Source organism: Carassius auratus, chromosome 10 (assembly GCF_003368295.1).
Source record: "Carassius auratus strain Wakin chromosome 10, ASM336829v1, whole genome shotgun sequence".
NCBI lineage: Eukaryota > Metazoa > Chordata > Actinopteri > Cypriniformes > Cyprinidae > Carassius > Carassius auratus.
This window is the reverse complement of record NC_039252.1, coordinates 20,853,068-20,875,685: the sequence shown is the minus strand read 5'-3', so window position 1 is coordinate 20,875,685 and position 22,618 is coordinate 20,853,068. Positions and strand designations below refer to the sequence as shown.

The 22,618-nt window shown below is 37.2% G+C and overlaps 2 protein-coding genes across 7 annotated transcripts in view; one reads left to right on the top strand and one right to left on the bottom strand.

The window, feature by feature from the left end:
• Positions 1-1,998: 1,998 nt before the first annotated feature.
• The window catches only part of LOC113110307 (ubiquitin-like-conjugating enzyme ATG10), a 36,778-nt gene continuing 16,158 nt past the window's right edge, over positions 1,999-22,618 (bottom strand). For 5 of the 6 annotated variants that reach the window (XM_026274421.1, XM_026274420.1, XM_026274419.1 and 2 more), the window contains exons 4-7: positions 19,874-20,006; positions 19,378-19,475; positions 6,336-6,433; positions 5,199-5,689 (exon numbers count right to left, since the gene is read on the bottom strand). In XM_026274421.1, the coding sequence (XP_026130206.1) occupies positions 5,590-5,689; positions 6,336-6,433; positions 19,378-19,475; positions 19,874-20,006 (429 nt within the window). In that variant the 3' untranslated portion in view covers positions 5,199-5,589. Of the gene's footprint in view, positions 4,464-5,198; positions 5,690-6,335; positions 6,434-19,377; positions 19,476-19,873; positions 20,007-22,618 lie in introns of those variants that run through there. The other variant, XM_026274417.1, reaches the window with a different exon arrangement.
• LOC113110311 (CD209 antigen-like protein C) lies at positions 12,127-15,613 on the top strand. Its single transcript, XM_026274424.1, has 5 exons — positions 12,127-13,405; positions 13,555-13,794; positions 13,918-14,045; positions 14,828-14,934; positions 15,070-15,613. The coding sequence occupies exons 1-5, from the start codon at positions 13,282-13,284 to the stop codon at positions 15,197-15,199; spliced, it is 729 nt and encodes a 242-aa protein (XP_026130209.1). The 5' UTR covers positions 12,127-13,281; the 3' UTR covers positions 15,200-15,613.

Below are 22,618 nucleotides of genomic sequence, written 5' to 3'. Positions count from 1 at the left end.
ATTTTGAAGGCTCAGGAAACCTTTGCAGGTGTTTTAAGTTGATTAGCTGATTGGCATGTCACCATATTTTAATTTGTTGAGATTTGAGGTTTTTGATAAATGTGAGCCAAAATCATCACAATTAAAAGCACCAAAGAATTAAACTACTTCAGTCTGTGTGCAATGAATTTATTTAATACACGAGTTTCACAATTTGAGTTGAATTACTGAAAATAAATGAACTTTTCCACGACATTCTAATTTATTGAGATGCACCTGTATATATATATATATATATATATATATATATATATATATATATATATATATATATATATATATATATATATATATATATATATACACACACACACACACAGGTCCTTCTCAAAAAATTAGCATTTTGTGAATGATAAAAATTGTAATGATAAAAATTAAACTTTCATATATTTTAGATTCATTGCACAACAACTGAAATATTTCAGGTCTTTTATTGTGTTAATACTGATGATTTTGGCATACAGCTCATGAAAACCCGAAATTCCTATCTCAAAAAATTAGCATATTTCATCCGAACAATAAAAGAAAAGTGTTTTTAAAACAAAAAAAAGTCAAACTTTAAATAATTATGTTCAGTTATGCACTCAATACTTGGTCGGGAATCCTTTTGCAGAAATGACTGCTTCAATGCGGCGTGGCATGGAGGCAATCAGCCTGTGGCACTGCTGAGGTGTTATGGAGGCCCAGGATGCTTCGATAGCGGCCTTAAGCTCATCCAGAGTGTTGGGTCTTGCGTCTCTCAACTTTCTCTTCACAGTATCCCACAGATTCTCTATGGGGTTCAGATCAGGAGAGTTGGCAGGCCAATTGAGCACAGTAATACCATGGTCAGTAAACCATTTACCAGTGGTTTTGGCACTGTGAGCAGGTGCCAGGTCATGCTGAAAAACGAAATCTTCATCTCCATAAAGCTTTTCAGCAGATGGAAGCATGAAGTGCTCCAAAATCTCCTGATAGCTAGCTGCATTGACCCTGCCCTTGATAAAACACAGTGGACCAACACCAGCAGCTGACATGGCACCCCAGACCATCACTGACTGTGGGTACTTGACACTGGACTTCAGGCATTTTGGCATTTCCTTCTCCCCAGTCTTCCTCCAGACTCTGGCACCTTGACTTCCGAATGACATGCAAAATTTGCTTTCAACCGAAAAAAGTATTTTGGACCACTGAGCAAGAGTCCAGTGCTGCTTCTCTGTAGCCCATTTCCTGCACACGCCTGTGCACGGTGGCTCTGGATGTTTCTACTCCAGACTCAGTCCACTTCTTCCGCAGGTCCCCCAAGGTCTGGAATCGGTCCTTCTCCACAATCTTCCTCAGGGTCTGGTCACCTCTTCTCGTTGTGCAGCGTTTTTTGCCACACTTTTTCCTTCCCACAGACTTCCCACTGAGGTGCCTTGATACAGCACTCTGGGAACAGCTTATTCGTTCAGAAATGTCTTTCTTTGTCTTACCCTCTCACTTGAGGGTGTCAATGATGGCCTTCTGGACAGCAGTCAGGTCGGCAGTCTTACCCATGATTGAGGTTTTGAGTAATGAACCAGGGTGGGAGTTTTTAAAAGCCTCAGGAATCTTTTGCAGGTGTTTAGAGTTAATTAGTTGATTCAGATGATTAGGTTAATAGCTCGTTTAGAGAACCTTTTCATGATATGCTAATTTTTTGAGATAGGAATTTTGGGTTTTCATGAGCTGTATGCCAAAATCATCAGTATTAAAACAATAAAAGAGCTGAAATATTTCAGTTGGTGTACAATGAATCTAAAATATATGAAAGTTAAATTTTTATCATTACATTATGGAAAATAATGAACTTTTTCACAATATGCTAATTTTTTGAGAAGGACCTGTATATACATACACACACACACACAAACACACACACACACACACACAAAAACACAATCAAATGCTTTAATATTATACATTTCAAAAAATATAATATGATTTCCCCTGGTTAAATAAAGGAACAATAATAATATAATAAAACTAACATAACACTGTACTTACCTAACATGGTTTTTAGATTATGCTTGTGTCCAAAAAATGCCTATGTAAGTCCATTTGGATAAGAGCATTTTTACACATAATACTGACAAATATACTATTTAGTTGAAGTAGCTTACATGAAGCTGAATATAGCCAGGCATTTCTACTAGTACAGCAACGTGAAAAATGATCAGTCAGACTTAAAAACACTTTTAAGTTTCATTGTATCAGACAGTTTTGTAATATTAATTAACAACGGTTTCAAGACTATTTAGATTGTTTCTGGTAATTGAAATAAATCCGAAATAAAATATAAATATTAGATTAGAAAAACTTCCAATCTAATTTAACTAGATTAATAGTAATAACTGTAAACAACACTGGTATAAGATATCATTATATCCAACTAGAATAACTGTTACTAGAATAACTGAAAAACCTGACAACTTACTGAGAAACGTGCTTGAAAGGTGAGCTTGGGCTATATTGCTTTATAATAAATGCTACTATATTTTGTAATCGAATTCAATCAAGTGTTGAATCATTTGCGCCTCGGTCAATGGCGGCTCCTAGTGGACAGATGTTTAAACTACAACAACACTTGCTAATGTTGACCAACAGATGTCAGCAGCGGCTCGTTCACGCGCACGGTGGCATTTCACAAATTTAATTCCCCAACTCCATTAGGAGCGATCAAACTCCATTAAGCAACACCTCCAGTGAAGCATGTAAAATAAATGAGTATTTGTTTCTACGGCAATTCTAATTTCCTTTCCTCTAATGTAACAACTCCTCCAGATATAATAATAATATTGAGGTCTGTCTAAAACTTAGTACATGCTACGTACGTCAATGAAACGCTCTGCACACAGCCACACATCCTAAATGTGACAAGAGTGCACCCAAAAATGAAAATGTTGTCATCATTTACTCACCGTCATGTCTGTTTTGGAGCATGCTAGCTGGATTAAGCTAGTCATTAACACTCTGTGGAGAATAAACAATGTTGTATTTTCCATACAGTAAAACTGTTGAGCAGCAAAATGACTGGAATTGAAGGCAAACCTGAATGACATCTGAAAGATAAGTGAATAATAACTGCATCTGTCCCTCACGCCAATACATCTCATATTTCATACAGATTATTTTAGTGCACTTTTATGAATTATTATTATTTTATTTTTTGCCATGTTTGGAGCTTGACAGTCGCTATTCATTTCATTGTGTGGCAAAGAGCTCTCTATGGAAGAAATGAAATTTTCCATTAAATTAATTAGATGTTATCTTTACTCAGCGTCATGTTGTATCATACTCTCATACTTCTCACTCTCAAGAAATGCTAAAGAAGATAGTTTAAAGATGGCTTACAGTTTTCTTACAATTGAAACCCACAGTGACCATGGGCCTGTCAAAATGCACCATCCAAGCTAAAAAAGAACAGTATCAGGACTTTGACTAACATTGTGGTAATGTTATCTTAACAGTGTGAACAACCATTTTAGTTGGATATTTGCCTTTTAATAAATGTTCCTACCTAATACCCGTCTCAGAACGTTCAGAGAACATTCGAAAGTAACATTCCCCTAAAATGTAGCGTTACTTTAACATTTTTTCAGTGCTACATAACGTTTATAGAATGTTCATTCAGTTGTTCTGCCTTTAAGAACATTCTCAAAATTCCAGCACAAAAATTTTATTTAAATGTTGTCGACATTTTAAACATTACTACTTACGGTTTCAAAACGTTCAGAGAACATTCAAAAAAATAGTGTTCTTATAATGCTTCTGTAACATTTGCATTACTAGAAATAAAAATGAAACATTCAGAGAATGTTTTTTTTTTGTTGTTGGTAACTTAATAGTAACGTTACCAACATTTTCTTAGAACATATTTTTGATAGATGGGATAAAAGCTGTGCATGTGACTTGTAGCTTTGTGTGAGAAACACATAAATGAATTCAAGACACAAATAAAACCATGCACCATTGGACGCATCAATTTCAATTTCACTGATTTGAAAAGATTTACACTTTATAATTGAGCTTGACTGTCCTTAATTATTTTCTGGGTGACCTAAACCTTTAAGAATGACCCTGTTTATGAAGCAGGTAACATTTCCCTACTGTGCTCCATCTATGTGTTTCTCTCTCTGCTCGCCATCATTCCTGTCTGTCCATTAGAGCGAGATGCTTCGGGTAGGAGGCTGACCTCCTTACCAACACTGATACAGTCCCCTGGGAGCCGCTCGCCCCATTTAGACATGCTGACTGAGGACTTTCACCGTCTTCTCTCAAACTCCAAACTCTAAACTCAGCTCCTCCGTTTCAGACTTCACATCAGACGGTCAGGATTTCAGAGGGATTTGATTCCATTCAACTTTTAAACCGTGTCCTGGCACAGCACGCTACTTGGATGAGTAATGAAGAGAAATGTCAGACTACAGGGAGACACAACAAAAAATATATTAGACTATTTACTTTGCTTATTAGATGCAAGGTTATAAAAATCATGTTCGACTTCGAGTTTAGGCCTCTGAAATGTCAAAAATAGGCCAAAAGCAGCTGCATGCTTCACAACATCCGACCAGTGAGGGAAAACATATTGAGTCACACACACACACACACACCTACGCAGCTGAAGACAAAGACATCCAGACTAATGTTTGAATAGCAATCCTGCCTGCACACACAGCTGCTCTCATGATTTTTACAATGCGTCAAAATGCAAAGAATAAATAGCAGCAGAGAATACTATTGTTTGTCTTTTTAATTTGATGGTAATGTCTCATACAGTACATTTTGTGAACAAATCCCTGTACATAAATGATTTTCCCATGAATAACCATAACAGCAATGCAGGTTGTGTACATGCATCCTAGAACAAATGCAACTGGCTTCTCAGGCACATTTCAGTGACATCTGTCAGATAATATGGACGTTTTATGATTGGTTATCCAAAAGATTCATTACAGTATACACTACCAGCAAGATTTCAGTAAGACGTTTTTGAAAGAAGTCTCTTCTGCTCACCAAGGCTGCATTTATTCGATCAAAAATACAGTAAAAATGGTAATATTGTGAAATATATTTATAATTTAAAATCTGATTCCGATTCTATCTGAATATATTTCAAAAATGTAATTTATTCCTGTGATGCAAAGCTGAATTTTCAGCATCGTTACTCCAGTCTTCATTGTCATATGATCCTTCAGAAATCATTCTAATATGATGATTTGCTGCTCAAGAAACATTTCTATAAATCTATTTATTTAAAATAGAAAATTTTATGTCTTTACTGTTCATTTTGATCACTATCAATGCATCCTTGATAAATAGAAAAAAACCTTACGGACCCCAAACATTTGATTGAATTATTTTAGTGCAATTTATTTAAACATTTAGCGCTAACTTGTGAACTTAAAGACTTGGTGTCTTGAATGCTCAAGCATCGCTAACAAGACATCTGAAGCGTCTTTGGCCCCTCTGAGACCCTCAGCATGTCCTCTGCACATCCTCTGGGTCTGTCGAGTCTTAGACAGACAGGAAGATCACAGCAGAGGCGCTTCAGTCAGGAGCAGACACCTCTGTGCTGTAGCTCAAAGGGACGTCCAGTCTGAGGACGGGTCCAACAACACTGAGCCAAGTCACGATATAGTTCATCCTCCTGAGAACAGATGAGATCATTAGAGCATCTACCCATACTGCAATGCTGCAAATTAAGAAATGATTAGATCTAGTCAGATTTCACTAGCTAAATAGATGGATATGCCAGATCTGATTGATTCATGCCTCACTTTAAATGGAATCTATTGTTCAAGTATTGTGGCAGGATTATTATAAAACAAAACACTTAAAATATCAAAATGAGCCATAAGTGTCTTATGAATATCTATAAATATGAAAATTAACACACACACACACACACACACCCACCCACACATATAAAAAATTTTCTGGTCAAGACAGTAACGTTTATTTAATACGTTTGAATATTCACAGAAGTTAAACATTTATTCAGAGTGCTGTCTGATTGCCTCGTAGGATTCCATTGGAAATGCATTATTAAGGAATGAGTCAAAATATATATTTTTCATGGTAATCAACAACACGTGTTAGATGTGTTAACCAAGCTCAAACAGCAGAGCATGATGCAACCAACGCCAATGCTATGGGTGAGTTTATGTACCTTGAAAGCATTGCACTGTAAGTGGTTTTGGGAAAATAGTGTGTTATAAATGTAAATTTTAACCTATAGAATATTCATTGCACATAATGCATGACGACTAAAGCTGCAGCAGGGAGAAACTCACTTGTTTTCAGCTTGTGCCAAATCCAGAGCAGGTTTCATAAACTCCTCAGTGCGACATGGATGAAGCATGAAAAATGGCTGGCCCAGTAAAGGATGTTCCTACACACACAGAGAGAGAGAGAGATCGTTCAGCTCTTTGTTAATGTCTATTCTGACCTCATTTTTTATTAGGAACAGGTTCTCACTGTCACACGCTGTAACAGCCATTAAACCAATGCCACAAACACGTGTTTTTCCATCTTAACTCACTGTTAACTAGTCAAACGATACTTTTCACAACCTGAATTCAATTACATTCAAAGCTTCAGATAAATTAAAAAGAAAATAACGAGGCAGACTTAAGCAAATCTGCCATGCGACACATGGGCTTCATTGCCACCCTGCTGCTCTCTCTGAGTCTCGCACACTGGATGGCACTCATGCACAGCAGAGATGGAGGAATGTCCTATCCCATAATGCCACACCAGAGAGACCTGGTTCACACCATCACAGCAATATTATTATGGAAAATTTGAAGAAGTCATACTTAGGAAGAGGTTTGGAGCAAACAGTGCAGCTGAACATAATATAAGAAGAAACAGCCGAGCAACAGAGAAGGACAGCAGCTTGTTAGTGTTTTGTCTCGTTTTCTCATTAGACTACTGTGTGATCATCATTGCTAGGAAAGTTTTGGTTTAAATTGTGTGTCTTACCCTGGTAAATACGTGCTGAAAGTGGCGTTTGGTTTCGCGTTTGCCTATCGCGGGACTGCCCAGTTTTGGTCTCCTAAATAGTGAGGCGTGGCCAGCTGAATTCAATCACAGGTAATCAGGTAAAAATCCAAAAGCGGTAGGTTTCACCGTGGCAGGGGTCATGGCAGCCCTCGTGTGAATCCTCCTCATGTAAAGACCATCGACTCTACCTGCGCGACTCCACCGAGCAAGGACACCGACAGGGCACTTGAGTATTGCTTTTATCCTCTTTCTTTACTTTTTGTATAGCTTGTTCTCAAATACTTATTTCTTACACTTGTAGTCACTATGTGCTTTAAGATTTCTACAATGACTACTAACACTCGGAGAGCACGCTATGCACATCGCAGGAAGGCCTGTCCGACAAACCTACGGCCTGAACCTCTGACCTCTACTACTACGCTCTCTATTCCAGTTGGTCTCTGGAACTGCCAGTCTGCTGTTAACAAAGCAGACTTCATTTCTTCTATTGCTACTCATTCCGGTCTCAACCTCATGGCATTGGCTGAGACTTGGTTAAAACCTGAAGACACTGCCACTCCCGCAGCCCTCTTCACCTGTTCCCACACTCCTTGTACCTCTGAAAGGGGTGGAGGTACTGGTCTCCTTATATCAAAAGAATGGAAATTTGATCTTCAGCCATTACCTACAGGTAATGGTTCATTTGTATCACATGCCATTACTGTAACCCACCCTGTTAAAATCCACTTTGTGGTCTTTTATCGTACCCCAGGTCAATTGGGACACTTTTTGGAGGAGTTGGATGTGCTGCTATCAAATTTTCCTGAAGATGGTACTCCTCTGGTACTGCTTGTTGACTTCAACATCCACCTAGATAAACCCCAGGCTGCTGACTTCAAGACTCTGCTTACCTCATTTGCACACATCAGACAACTTCCTCATTACTGCTAACCTAGCACTTACTCCCGAAGCAGTACACACTCCAACACAGGTCACCTTTCGACGGAACCTATGCTCAAGTCTCTCCATCTCACCTATCTTCTGTGGTTTCATCCTCACTTCCTGCACTCTCTCAGTATTCAGCTCTGGACACGAACAGTGCTACTACACTCTTTGCTCCACTTTAACATCTTGCTTGGACAACTTTTGCCCTCTGTTGTCTAGACCAGCATGCACTGCCCCATCTGCCCCCTGGCTGTCCAAGGTTTTCTGTGAACATCACTCTAAACTCAGGGCTGCAGAGAGGAAATGGCAGAAATCAAGAAATAATACAGAATACACCTCAGTGTGTATCAGTCTCTCCTTTCTCCCTACTCTGCAAATGTCTTCACGGCTAAAACATCCTACTACCACAACAAAATTAACAGCTATTGTGACGCTCGGACACTCTTCAAAACTTTCTCTTCTCTTCTTAATCCTCCTCCACCACCTCCTCCATTGACTCTTACAGTGGACGGCTTTGCAGTTTTCTTCACAAATAAGACAAGAACCATCAGTGAGCAATTCTCCACACCGCAGACTGAGGACAACTTCACAATGACCGACGGACACTCTTTCTCCTCCTTCTCCCCACTCTCAGAGATGGACGTTTCCAAACTTCTCCTGTCCAATCATCCTACTACTTGTCCACGTGATCCAATCCCCACTCCCCTCCTTCAAGCGATCTCTTCTTCAGTCATACCTTCGCTTACTCACAATATCAACTCCTCTCTTCACTCTGGAACATTTCCCTGGGTAAGCCCACTGCTCAAGAAACCATCTCTAAATCCAGCGCTTCTTGAAAACTACAGACCGGTATCCCTTCTTCCATTCATTGCAAAGACACTGAAGCGAGCTGTGTTCAACCAGCTTTCTATGTTCCTTGTACAGAAAAACCTCCTGGACAGCAACCAATCTGGCGTCAAAAGTGGCCACTCAACTGAGACTGCCCTGCTTTCGGTTACTAAAGCCCTGCGACTGGCAAGAGCAGCTTCAAAATCCTCAGTACTCATCTTACTGGACCTGTCTGCTGCTTTTGACACCATTAAATCACCAGATTCTCCTGTCCCCTCTTAGAAAGATGGGCATCTCTGGAACCGGACTCCTGTGGGTTAAGTCCTACCTCTCTGACAGATCCTTCAGTGTGTCTTGGAGGGGTGATGTTTCAAAGTCACACCACCTTGCTACTGGGGTTCCTCAAGGCTCAGTACTTGGAACACTTCTCTTCTCCAACTACATGACATCATTAGGATCTGTCATTCAGAAGCATGGCTCTTCTTATCACTGCTACGCTGATGCCACCCAACTATACTTCTCATTCCAACCAGATGACCCGACAGTAGCTGCTCTCATTTCAGCCTGTCTGAGTGACATTTCTAGCTGGATGAATGACCAACACCTTCAGCTTAACCTTACGAAGACAGAACTCCTGGTGATTCCAGCAAACCCATTGCTTCATCACAACTTCTCTATACAGCTGGGATCGTCAACCATTACTCCTTCGACGACACGGTCCTGCAGATTTGCCTTATACAACATTAGGAAGATTAGACCCTTCCTGTCAGAGCAAGCCACCCAACTTCTTGTCCAAGCTCTTGTTCTCTCCAGACTGGACTATTGTAATGCTCTCCTGGCGGGCCTTCCTGCATGTACTGTCAAGCCTCTGCAACTGATCCAAAAAAAGCTCACGTTACTCCTCTCCTCATCAGGTTACACTGGCTACCAGTAGCCGCTCACATCAAATTCAAGGTACTGATGCTTGCCTACAAGACGACCACTGGCACGGCACCAACATACCTAAACTCACTGGTTAAACCTTATGTGCCCTCCAGATGTGCTCTGCAAGTGAATGCCACCTTGTGGTGCCATCCCAAAGAAGTTCAAAATCACCCTCACGCTCCTTCCCCTGGACTGCGCCCAGCTGGAGGAATGACCTCCTAATCTCAATTCGTACAGCTGAGTCTTTACTCATTTTCAAGAAACATCTAAAAACTCATCTTTTTTGCCAGCACTTTTAATAGCAATAATAGCACTTTTCCTTCTTTTCATAACCTGTTATGCATTCTGTACTAGACTAACTGAAACTTGTCAAGGCACTTGTATACTGTTGTTGTTCTCTTGTTGACCTGACTGCTTCTATTGTTTCCATTTGTAAGTCGCTTTGGATAAAATAGTTTGCTAAATGATTAAATATAACTTCTAAGCTTTCCTCTTGAATCAACATGAAAAAAACATCTACAATCAATTTAAGTTCCATAATCAAGATTTTTTTTTTAATGTAAATCTGAAAGAAGAAAGTTACCAATATTCCTAGGATAGCTTGAGTGCGAGTAAATCGCATGCCAATTTAGTCATTTGTGACATAATGTTGATTTCCGAGAAAGAAAGAAAGTTTGACTTAATTTTGTCTCCTTTTTTTTATTTTTATGAATTTTACTCTGAAGATGGTTCTGCCACAAAAAAGTACTACTATTAATTACTTTACACTACTGTACATACTGTTACTGTATGTACAAGCCAAAAAAATAATTTACACATGAAGACATGGAGTGTATCTGTGATAATAAATGCTTTAGAATCTAATTTAAATGAACAGAATCAATTGCTGAAATAAATAACTGAGATAAAAACTGTCAGTGTCTTTCTGTGGTGAGAGACGCAGTTCCTTTATGCATAAATACTTGAATATTTTCCACAAAAACAGTTCCTTTATGCATAAATACTGACCACACAAACACAGATGAGGAACACAAACACAGTTCATTCCAGGAGAGATAGTTAGTTTATGGGCATCTTGATGACACCGAAACTGTCAGACAGTTTAAACAAACATAAAGAAAAGGGCACAACTCAGAAAATGCACAGAGAAGATGCAAAAAGTGAAACATTGATGATGTCTAAGAATATGTCAATGTTGTCAGAGGTCAAGTCAGAAAAGAGATCCAGAAATGAGTATCCAGTCAGATTCTGAACTCACAGGTACTGAGATTAATCATAAATACATAGTTTTTCCTACTTTAAAATTATGTTTCATAGTTAAAGGTGCAATAGGTGATTTATCTTCAGAAAATGTTTTTGTTATACTGGTTGAAAGTCTCCTCACATCCTGATAGCAATCATTAAAGGTCCCGTTATTCGTGATCCCATGTTTTAAACTTTAGTTAGTGTGTAATGTTGTTGTTAGAGTATAAATAATGTCTGTAAAATTCTAAAGCTCAAAGTTCAATGCCAAGCGAGATATTTTATTTAACAGAATTTGCCTACAACGAACGACCAGTTTGGACTACATCCCTCTACTTCCTGCAGTAATGACGTCACTAAAACCATTTTTTGACTAACCTCTGCCCACAGGAAAACACAAAAAGGGGGCGTGGTCTTGTTGCGCTCCCACGGAGGAGGAGGAAGAGTTGTGTTTGAAGAGTGCTTTCGTCACCATGTCGTCGAAACGAAACGCTACAAACGTCCAATCACCTTTGTTTGGGCTTCCCAGGGACGCTGTACTTCGAGATCAATGGTTACAATTTATGTTTAACTCGGTTCTCGAAAATTCTAATCCACATGTAAAACTATGTGCAGCACATTTTGCTGAGGACAGCTTCCTCAATCTCAATCAGTTTAATGGCGTATTCGCAAAAGATTATTCTTGAAAAATGGAGCAGTTCCCTCTTTGTCTGGAGAAGGCGTTGTTTATGGACCACAACCAGTAAGTGTATTTTATTATTCAAGTTGGTGCGTTTAACAGTTTCTGTAACTTATTACACAAAGGGCAACATTGTTTACTTTTGTTAACTAGATGGTAGGGCTGTGCAAAAAAAATCTTACGCGATTTTCATGTGCATGTCGGAAGTAAAGGCATTCTGTGATTAGAAGTACATCTCCAGCACGTGCGTTCAGACCAGCATTGCCAGGTTTTCAAAACAAATCCTGCCCACAATCAGAACTCATTACGTATTTCTGAAGGAGGGACTTTATGAAACAAGGAAGTCATCAGCCCGTTTTTATGACAGTGAAAACAGCGGTATACAGATAAGTGAATGGTGTGAAAAATACTGTGTTTTTTTACACGCGAAACATGAACACATTATATTGCACACTCTAAACACAATCAAAGCTAAAAAAAAAACACGAAAAATGTGACCTTTAAGTTAAGTGGTTTAAATGTATTTATCTGTATTTATATATCCTGTGGAAGGCGTAGGACCAAGAAATGTACGTCCAATCGAAATGGTCTGTCCGAGCCGAATTCGGTTCCCAATTCCAGTGCTCGTGCACATATTTTACATGTCTCGCTTAGTTAACACACCTGATTCAGATGACCAACTTGAGAAATGTGAATGAACTGTGTTACAAACGACATGATCCCTAGACAGTGTTCATTGCCTATTGTACCTTTAAATGACTATTTCAACTGCACTGAAAATGTCTGTAATTGTGATTGACAGTGTGGATAAATGTTTCAGTCAGAAGATAGGGAAGACAGTTGATATCTGCACCAGTGCTGAGGCTGAAGAGATATGAAACATAAGAAAGACGGAGGACTTCAACACACCGGAAACCCACAAAACGACAAAATAGGCATTTTTTTTCCATATATGAACTGTGTTTTATTAGGTGAACTGAGGAAGTGATTTCGTGAAGATCAGAAACTACAGAGCAGCTCCAGTGAATTCAGTGCTGTGTGTGTGTGTGTGTGTGTGTGTGTGTTTGTGTGTGTTCAGATTGCAGTCATAGTGCTGTGTCCACATCCATACAAAGAGCACAAACTACACCAAAGACACCAAAATTCAGTTACACAAAACAATCCAAGAGTTTACCCCCTAGATTACTGATAGTCAACCCCCTACAAATCATCAAATAGTCAGACTGAAGGAAGAGCTTGCAAATGCAGATACCGCTGAAACCATCAACTGATGTAACAGTCTGAAGATAATCAAACTTTTAAAGCTTTCAACACCACCTTCTTTCAAAATGAACAAGCCCCTGATGGCTTTACACATAAAAATGCAAACTGTGGCAATGATCAAGTTTTTTCACATGTTTATTAATGGACATTATGTTTTTTGAGGAAATGTATTAGCAGTTTTTGTCAATACCTGAGGGAAGGGATTACGTGATAATCTATTCAATTAAACCACATTTACCAAACTAAGCATTGCTGAAGGTGAAGCTCCTTTCTGCATAAATACTGGGCACACAAACGCTGATGAGGAACACAACACAGAAGAAAGACTAGTGTTCTCGGAAACATTAGTGAAAAGTGTAGCTAACACCAGCAAAATGCACAGAGAGAATGGACAAAGGGCTGATGATGTGTACATTAATATTGACACTGTAAATCGTCAATCTGGAAAAGAGATCGCGGACTGTAACACAACAAGAATCCAGTCCTCTGGACTCCCAGGTACTGAGATTAATCATGAATAGATTTCATCACACAGACATAATAGTACAGATTTTATCACTTATTGCACTTTTTGCATGTTTTCAGTTGCTGTGAGCAGTTTTAAATGAATAAAAAAAGTGAATAAAGTTACATTTGTTCCTGGTTAGGAAGTGATTGTGTGAAGATGTTAAGCTCCAGAGCCGCTGAAGTGTGTTTGCTGCTGCTGTGTGTTCTTCTGCTGACAGCAATCCTAGTGCTGTGTGTCCTCTTCACTCGAGAAAGACAACTACCCAACAATAGCAATTTCACAGAAGAGAGAGGTCAGCTACTAACCAAGATGATCGACCTAATTCAACTAAACGTCCAGTTAGTTCAAGAGAAACATGAACTGACAACGTTTTTTCAAGGTATTCTTCAACTACACTGAAATCACACAAATATTAAATGATGCAACATGTAAAAAAAAAAATAGGTTGTGTATTTTTTGTGGATGACAATAATGAGCTAATGGTTAAGCTGGATGTTCACAGATGGCTGGATTTACTATCAATTCAGTCTTTATTACGTTTCCACTGAGATGAAGAACTGGACCGAGAGCAGAAGATACTGTACAGAGAGAGGAGCAGATCTAGTGATCATTAATAACAGCCAAAAACAAGTGAGTGAAACTTAACCACTGACTTAGCATTATTTTGGGGACATGTTTACTGCATTGAAAAATAATAATAATAATAATAATTTTGCTAGGAGAAAGAAAACTTTTAAATTGTACCTGTATTCAGAACAGAATAAGATAAAAACTATAATGGCATTTGTTATAAACAACATAGGCCTATAAACATCTATGCTATAAATATGTTTTATTCTCTGGAGCAATCATGGGTATTGTCCTTATCACACCAGAAAAATCTAAATATTCTGTAATTTCTGGTCATAAAGACAGGAGTAAGACATCTATTGAAACTGTAAAGGGTTTACTTTTATTTATGCATTCAATAAAAACAATACCATGCCTTTTTGTTCCTATAATATGTTATTTTATTCTGTTTTCCTCCTTTTTCCATGTGCATGCAATTCTAAATCACTGAAAAGAAAAACATCTACATGTTTTAATGGGTCACAATCTTATCTGTTGTAATTTAATTTAAATCGGATTTAACATTTTAATTTAGTTGATTAATGGATAGGAATTAGGAAATATATATTGTTTACGAGTTTGTTCAGATTGCGGAACGTAGGTGCATTTCAGTGACTTTAGTGTAAAATCTGAGCACATTTAGATTTGCGTTTTGGAAATGCATTTTTAAGTGGTCAAAAGTGGAGGAGCTGAAAACATTTTAGACCCCATTCCACTTGTATTTAGCACTGTCTTCTTGTCATCTTGATTCTAAGTATAAACAGGGATTATCATTTTTTTTTCCCCTTTCATCTTTTTTTTAGGAATTGGTAAAGAAAATATCCTGTGGAGCTCAAACCTGGATTGGTCTGACTGACGATGATGTGAATGGCACATGGACATGGGTTGATGGCAGCACACTGACCTCTGGGTGAGAAATCACTGCATTTAACTGATTATTATATATATATATATATATATATATATATATATATATAAAGATGCACAGAGTATCATATCAGACAGAAAGTAGCACTGAACATCTAATGATGATCTGTAAATGCAGGTTCTGGAGGCCCGACGAGCCCAATGGACATTTAAGAGAGAACTGTACTGTCACTCATTCATCAGGATGGGCTGATTATTCATGTACTATCTTGTTCAAATGGATCTGTGAGAAGAAACATTTTAAATGACTTGTTTATTTTAAGTGTAGACATGCATTTAGCATCATGACATTTACAATTTTTCTCTTACTTCCTTTATAATGTTAAGTCATTTTTAATGAATAAAGTCTTGGAATCATTAACTTACTTCTGGTAATGCCAGTATAAGCTATTCATGCTTCAAGTCATGGTATTGAGGGTGGAGAGAGCACTGTACAGTCCCTCCAGAAAAACGTGATTATGCGATTGCTTGATTTAATGCATAATCAGCCAAAGGCCGCATATTTATGCGGGGTCGCATTTTTTCAAATATGCCGCTCTTTTGCCACATAAATTACCGATTTCAGAAAGCAAAATATGCGGGGCTAGCATGATTTCATAATCCCTGTATTTTCGTTGCAGAAAAACTCACATATATATTAGCATAAAGTTGAAAAATGTTGCGTTTACTTCACACAAGTAAAGCGCCATTTTCCCCTATTGCCATGGGAACCTTATGAAGTGACGTAATTACATGACGTGAACATCATCTGCAAACCCCGCGGTGAAACCAGGGTGAAACTTGAAGCGCGCAAATCATTCTTATTTGCCAACAAAAATAAGCGCAAAAGAAAGCGCGAAGCAGTTTCCCGATTTGTTACATGACAGTGGAGCCAAATTATATTGCGAGAACTTGCGAAAACTGCGGTTTGATGAAATAGAGAAAAAAAAGGTGATTCCCCCAACACCCCCTTCTCACTAGGCTACTAACTCTGTTTTAGTTTCATTCAGAAGTTGATGCAACTTAACAGTTGTAAGATTGCACTTTTTTGTTATAGAACAGTACCAAAAACTTAGTTGTAATTATATTAGTTGTATGTAAAATAATTTACGTTGCAGTAAGAGATTGCAACTTAAATATTCTGTGATTTAATATGCTCGCTTATCATAGGAAGTAGTAAGAAATTACTCTTTACATTAAGGTAGTAGCCAAAACATCAAACCGCAGTTTTTGCAAGTTCATGCAATTTCATAGCATAAATTGCAAAAATATCCCGCATATTCAATCGCATTTTTTAAGAAAATGTGGCGCAAAATCAAGGATTTTTGACCGCAACAATCACAAAAAAAATCCGCGTTTTTCTGGAGGGTCTGGACTGTATATGCACACCCCCCCACCCACACTTCCTGTCTGCTCAAGACTCGAACTCACAACCCTTATATATATATACACACAGTGGTGGCTGTGTATTTTGTTAGTTTGATTGCTTCGATTGTCCTCTTTTGTAAGTAGCTTTGGATAAATGTAATGCAAATGATCACTTTAAACATATTTACATGACATACTGTATCACAAGTATATTTTGTTTATAAAGTCTTAAAAATATAGTTGACGGGTAGCTAACTGAGCAATAAATGCCAAAAGACTTGGTTTAACTAACTTTAATAGATCTGCCACAAAAGTTACGTACATAAATTGCTGTTAAAACACTGATGAAAGAGCATATACTGTAAATGCAGCCACTGCAAAAACCATTAACACAAACTGTCTGGAATGCTGATGTACCAGCAATTGTCAAAAGCCCCTAAAAAGACGCCTACAGTAAAGACACGAGGTGTATCTGTGATAATATCTCGTTTAAATAAACATAGTCCATATTGCTGAAACAAATATTTCCAGTTTCCTATTGCGGTAAGTTAAAGTTCCCCTTACGCAAAATGCTTAAAAGTTTCCACAAAAAGAGTTCCTTTCTGCATGAATACTGGCTACACAAACACAGACAAGGAACACAACACTCCAGGTTCACTCCAGGAGAGAAAGTAATTTTTATGATTCCAAAACTGTCTGACAGTCTAAGTGAAATAACCAAAAAGGGTTTTACTCCAGAAATGCACAGAAATGAATAATATCTACAAAACTGTTACATTACAATAGGTACATTTGGAAAAGACATCACAGACCATACAGCAACAAGTATCCAGTCATCTGAACTCTCAGGTACTGAGAATAATTAAAGATATATTGAGCACACAGTTTGAACCGAAAGAAAAACAGTAAAAATGCAAAATGCATGAATATTTCCTCTTTTTGGGTTCATAAGTGATAAATCTACGTAATACATACATGATTTTAAGTGTTGAGTATTCATAGCTGAGTGTTTTAATTTAAGTGGCTGGAGGAAGACTGCAAGGTCCAATGGCACCACTTTCGACAAAAACTTTGCTGTCAGTAAGCACCGTTTTAATCCAGTTATCCAAAACCTCAAAAAAAAAAAAAAAGATAGAAAAAAAAAAAAGATTACCCCCCCCCAATTTAAGCTCCCCGCCCCTAAAATTATGATTAAAAACCATGCGGTGTATTGTGAATAATGTTTTATACTTTAAATAATTGTGTAAGTAGTACAACAATACAAATGCAGGGAAAATGCGTTTTAAGTTTAGAAAGATTTTTTTATTTTACAATTTACAAAACAGACTATATATATATATATATATATATATATACATATATACATATATATATATATATATATACATATATACATATATACATACATACATATATATATATTTATCTCATAATTCTAACTTTTTTTTTCTATTTTTTTTTTTATTATTATTTTTTTGCTAAAAAAATAAAAAGTTATTTATATCTCAGAATTTAGCCTTTGTTTCTTGCAACTGAAAGGAAAATCCAGATTTTTTAATAATTAATTTTCCATAAATTTTAATTATTTCCAATAATACAGTCTCAGACTACATGCACACAGTCAACCGTTTGGGCCTGAGTCCTCAAGAGAGAAGTGTTCTGTGCTGTCCTAATCGGTTATGCTAAGAATGCAATTTGGGTTTGAGAAAATTGGGCAGATAAAAAGGAGACTGAGAGATATAAGGGAGCAAAAACAGAGAGGAAAGCGAGAGACCGAGCGAGAGATAAGGAGAGAGAGTCCATTGGCGTCACTGCTCGTAAGGCCTTGATGTGAGTCACTCATGTTTACCTGCGTCAGATGCAGCAATGTTCCATCTCCTGAGAACCTCAGACCCTCAATCCTTCCCAAGTCTCTCCCTTTTCTCTAATATCCTACACTGCTTCTAATCAGCCTTTTTCTGCATATATTTTTCCACTCTCTCTCCATCCATTCAATATCTCTCTGTAATCACGCCTACTGCTCTGCATCCCTTTTAGCCTAAAAAAAGATCAGCAGCAAACAGCCAGAGTCAGTTTTTCCAAACACTCCAGAAGATTTAAGAAGTGGGAATGCCAGAAAGTTTGATATACATCGCAGCTTGTTCTCACCAATAACCGCCCACTATAACAGGAACAGCCATCTGATTAACATGTCAACTGACCAACCACAGTTAGGCTTTCATCCCAAAATTTTCAAATAAACAACTAAAACTTAGGTAGGTTTAGGGCATAAGGGAACACGTTAAGAAAGGCTACCTCTGATGTTGATTTGACCACTTTTTTAAGGTCAGAGTAAATCTGAAATCAATGATTTTACAATAACAACCTAGAATAAAATAAAACGACATCATTTTCAAACAGCACAAAAGCCTCCAGTGATGATTCTGAGCATTTTAAAATGTAATATACTCTAATTACAATTACTTAATTTTTGGGATCTGATTTTGTAATCCAGATTACCGTATTTTTCGGACTATAAGTCGCACCTGAGTATAAATAGCATCACTCCAAAAATACATCATGATGAGAAAAAAAAACTGGACTATAAGTCGCATTTATTTAGAACCAAGAACCAAGAGAAAACCTCTAGCGGCTGTAGATGGTAATGTTTTCTCTTGGATCATTTCTCTCGGTTCATGTCAAATTAATTTTGATAAATAAGTCGCACCTGACTATAATTCGCAGGACCAGCCAAACTATGAAAAAAAGTGCGACTTATAGTCTGGAAAATACGGTACATGTAATCAGTTACTACCCAGCACTGATTGCATATTATTTTCTTTTCAATTAGAATAATAATAATAAAAAAAGAAAGATTTTGTATTAAAAAAAAACATTTTGTATCCTGTCGGACCAATTAAAACCTGTGCAGCTTGAATCTTATGAACTGCAAACCCGACCAATCGCAACGGAGTGTTGATTTCCAGCAAAAGTGCAACGTGCCTTTGACAGTCTTTGAACCATTTTTGGTAGTTTGTGTGCATTCCATCTGCAGCTTTGACGAGAAACAGAAACAAATTCATGATGCAACACAGGTTACCTGTTGGGTCAGTGTGTCCCAGGGTCCCTGCTGTAGTCTCTGTCTATAGTTCGGATGAACATTGCTCCACACCTCCTCGAGAGACAGGGGTCGCCCATCTGTGATGAAGAATGAGATTTTCTGATTACAGACTCCTTCAAGCGATCACTTTCAAATTGCTCACGCTTGCATGTGCCTGTTTGCTAATTTGCTCAATAACAGCTCTGGAAATGTTTACATGGCGGCTATTAATGTATTTACAGCACAAAGTCAAACTTTGTTGAGCACAGATGCGAGTCACCGCGCTGCCTGCTTTCTGAAAACTCAAACACTCCTGTCGAGATGGGATCTCAGTGTAAATGTTGAGTCTGTTTTCGCAGCACACATAAAGCCAGACTTTGAGAAAGCAGAACACCGAGGGTTCTGAAATACACACACTGATAAGGGAAGCAGACAGCATATAAACAAGGCCGTGCGGTTTAATGATAGAAATGCAGTGAGGGAGAATGTCGTCTACCTAACGTGGAGGCTCTGAAATAGAGGACGGGGATCTGATAGCTGCAAGAATACAGAACGTGGTATTCATAGCGCAGCACAGCGTGAATTTCACATACTGCCTGAACTCCAGCCGTTTCATCCTCAACGTTTGCCTAGAAAACAAGACAGAGAGAAACGGGTAGAAAGTGAGAGATAGAGTATGACAAAAATAAAAAAAACAGACATATATGCCACAAAATATTATGACAATTGTCAAATTTTGAGACAACATACTAAATTCAAGTATTAGTTCACTCAAAAATGAATACTCCATCATCATTTACTCACTATCTTGTTGTTTTAAACTCATAGTTTTAAATTCATAGAATACAAACAAAATGTATTAGAATGTTTACAGTTCTCATTGTTGTACACTTACTCTGAGGTCAGTAAGATTTTTTTTCCTTTTAAAGAAATAAACATTTTAATCCAGCATAAATGCATTTAATTGGTACTAAAGACATTTATAATGTTCAGAAGATTTATTTTTCAAATTAATGCTATTATTTTAAACTTTCAGGTCATCACAGAATCCTGAAAAAAAGTGTATTTTTTTTCCTCAAAAATTAGACAGCACAACTGTTTTCAACATTGATGATAAGAAGAAATCAGCATATTAGAATGATTTCTGACGCATCATGTGACACTGATTAATGATGCTGAAATTCAGCATTGCATCAGAGCACTAGGCAAAGCAAGTTTATTTATATAGCACACTGCATACACAATGGTAATTCAAAGTGCTTTACATAAAAGAAAGTAAAATAATAAGAAAAAAATTATAAGAATAAAACAAGCAATTTTAAAACTTTTGAAATCATAATTTTTTTAACTTATTTTAAATGAATTTAAAACACTAAATTACATATTTGAAAAAAGTTTTGAAATTCTAATAATCTTTCACAATAGTATAGTTTTTATTGTATTTTTGCTCAAATAAATGTAGCGTTGGTGAGCAGTAGAGACTTTCTTAAAAAAATAAAATAAAAATAACTTAAATTTCCTGCATTGAAGCTCTAAAATTGATATAAATAAATAAACAATAAAAATAAATAAACACTATAAAAGTGGTGCATATGACTTGTATCCTATATTGCTATATTGGATGCAAGTGATAATGTAAATGTATAACGCAAAAGTCATTTGCACTGATAAAATTTGGTGCAGAAACAATTTTCACTCAGAAATTGCCAGAAAATGTCAGAATTAATTAGTACAAAGAAATGGCAATTAACACATACAATTAAACATGGACTTTTGAAAAATAAAGATGGAAATACTTCAATAATCTTTATTTACATTACAACTTGTGGATTAAATTCATAGTGCTTTCATGTTGTTTCTGTTTATGAAGCTCAATAAAAATCCATCTCTGTTAACTGTTAGAAATATACACGAGAGCGGCCGGCACATTCTCCTAAACTTCTCCTTTTGTGCTCCAAAAGAAATATAGTCATACAGGATGACGGTGCATGAATGAATACATTTCCATTCTGTTCATATACAACAGATATGAAATCTTGCCACATAAATGCTAATTCAGTTTACACCGCTTCAATGATCTTCTGCAAGAAAAGGAAGTGGCTTTCCACATACAAGAAGACATGTATGGAGCCATATCACATTTCTGATCCATGATACGTGTGCAGACTTGCCATTAACCCCGAGCCGTGATACCAAACCCAAAGCCAGTGACCCACGTGAGTGATTCATCGAGCAGTATGTGACTTCATTCTTCTTCCCATATCTTGACTGATGAAAACGAGATCTCCTTAACAGTCCATCTGGGCAACAACATGTGTTTACCTTTTTGCTTTCCTCTTGCATCCTTCATCGAAAGGATGTTGTTGACATGTTAAGGGAGTTTGAACACTCCCCCATTTGTGTTGTGGAGCATGAGTAATGGCATCATGCACAGGACCCTCGAGCGGGTCCACATGCACAAATGTTGTGCAGACTGTTTACCAAGGTTACCACTCTTTCAGGCGGCGCGCACTGGATTTTCCCGCTTTTTCTCGGCCTGCAACCCCTGGTGATTAATTGGCTGTCAGAATGTGGAATAAAGGTTTAGGGCGCTGCAACTTGCACAAGCAGAGATAAACAGGAAGGGATGCCGTCATACTTGGGAGGAGTTCACAACCATTACTGGGGAGTAACTAGAACTAACAGCGACACAGCTAACTTACTGTAACTACATTATGTAGACAGCACAGTGCAGCTTCGCCACTAACAAGCTATTTTTATTGACAAGTATCCATGTAATGCAACAAAAGGAAACTATTTACTGATTCAAGTCTTGGTGCCGGATTTTGCATGAAAATCTTAGTGTTTTATGCCATATTATTGAAAAATACTGCTTTAATTAAATTATACATAATATAATATGATTTTAATTTTTATTATTATAACTACTACTACTACAATAATAATATTATTATTATGATCTACATTGAAGCAATATGGGGTGAAATATATTTTAACCATAACAACAACAGTGACAATAATAATACTTTACCCTTAAGTAGCTACTATTAATGAATTTGAGCTCGAAAAATATTATATGATAATATAATAATAATATATTTGTTTTTATCTATCTATCTATCCATCTATCTATCTATGCGTGTATATACTGTATATCGATCGCAGATACAGTAGATAGATAACTAGATAGAAAATTGTTTATATATATATATAAATATATATATATATATATATATATATA

Excerpts from the sequence above, each read along its gene's own strand:
- LOC113110311 (XM_026274424.1), top strand. The coding sequence starts at position 13,282 with ATGCACAGAGAGAATGGACAAAGGGCTGATGATGTGTACATTAATATT. Across the intron at positions 13,795-13,917 it reads ACTGACAACGTTTTTTCAAG|ATGGCTGGATTTACTATCAA; the intron begins GTATTCTTCAAC and ends GGATGTTCACAG. Across the intron at positions 14,046-14,827 it reads TTAATAACAGCCAAAAACAA|GAATTGGTAAAGAAAATATC; the intron begins GTGAGTGAAACT and ends TCTTTTTTTTAG.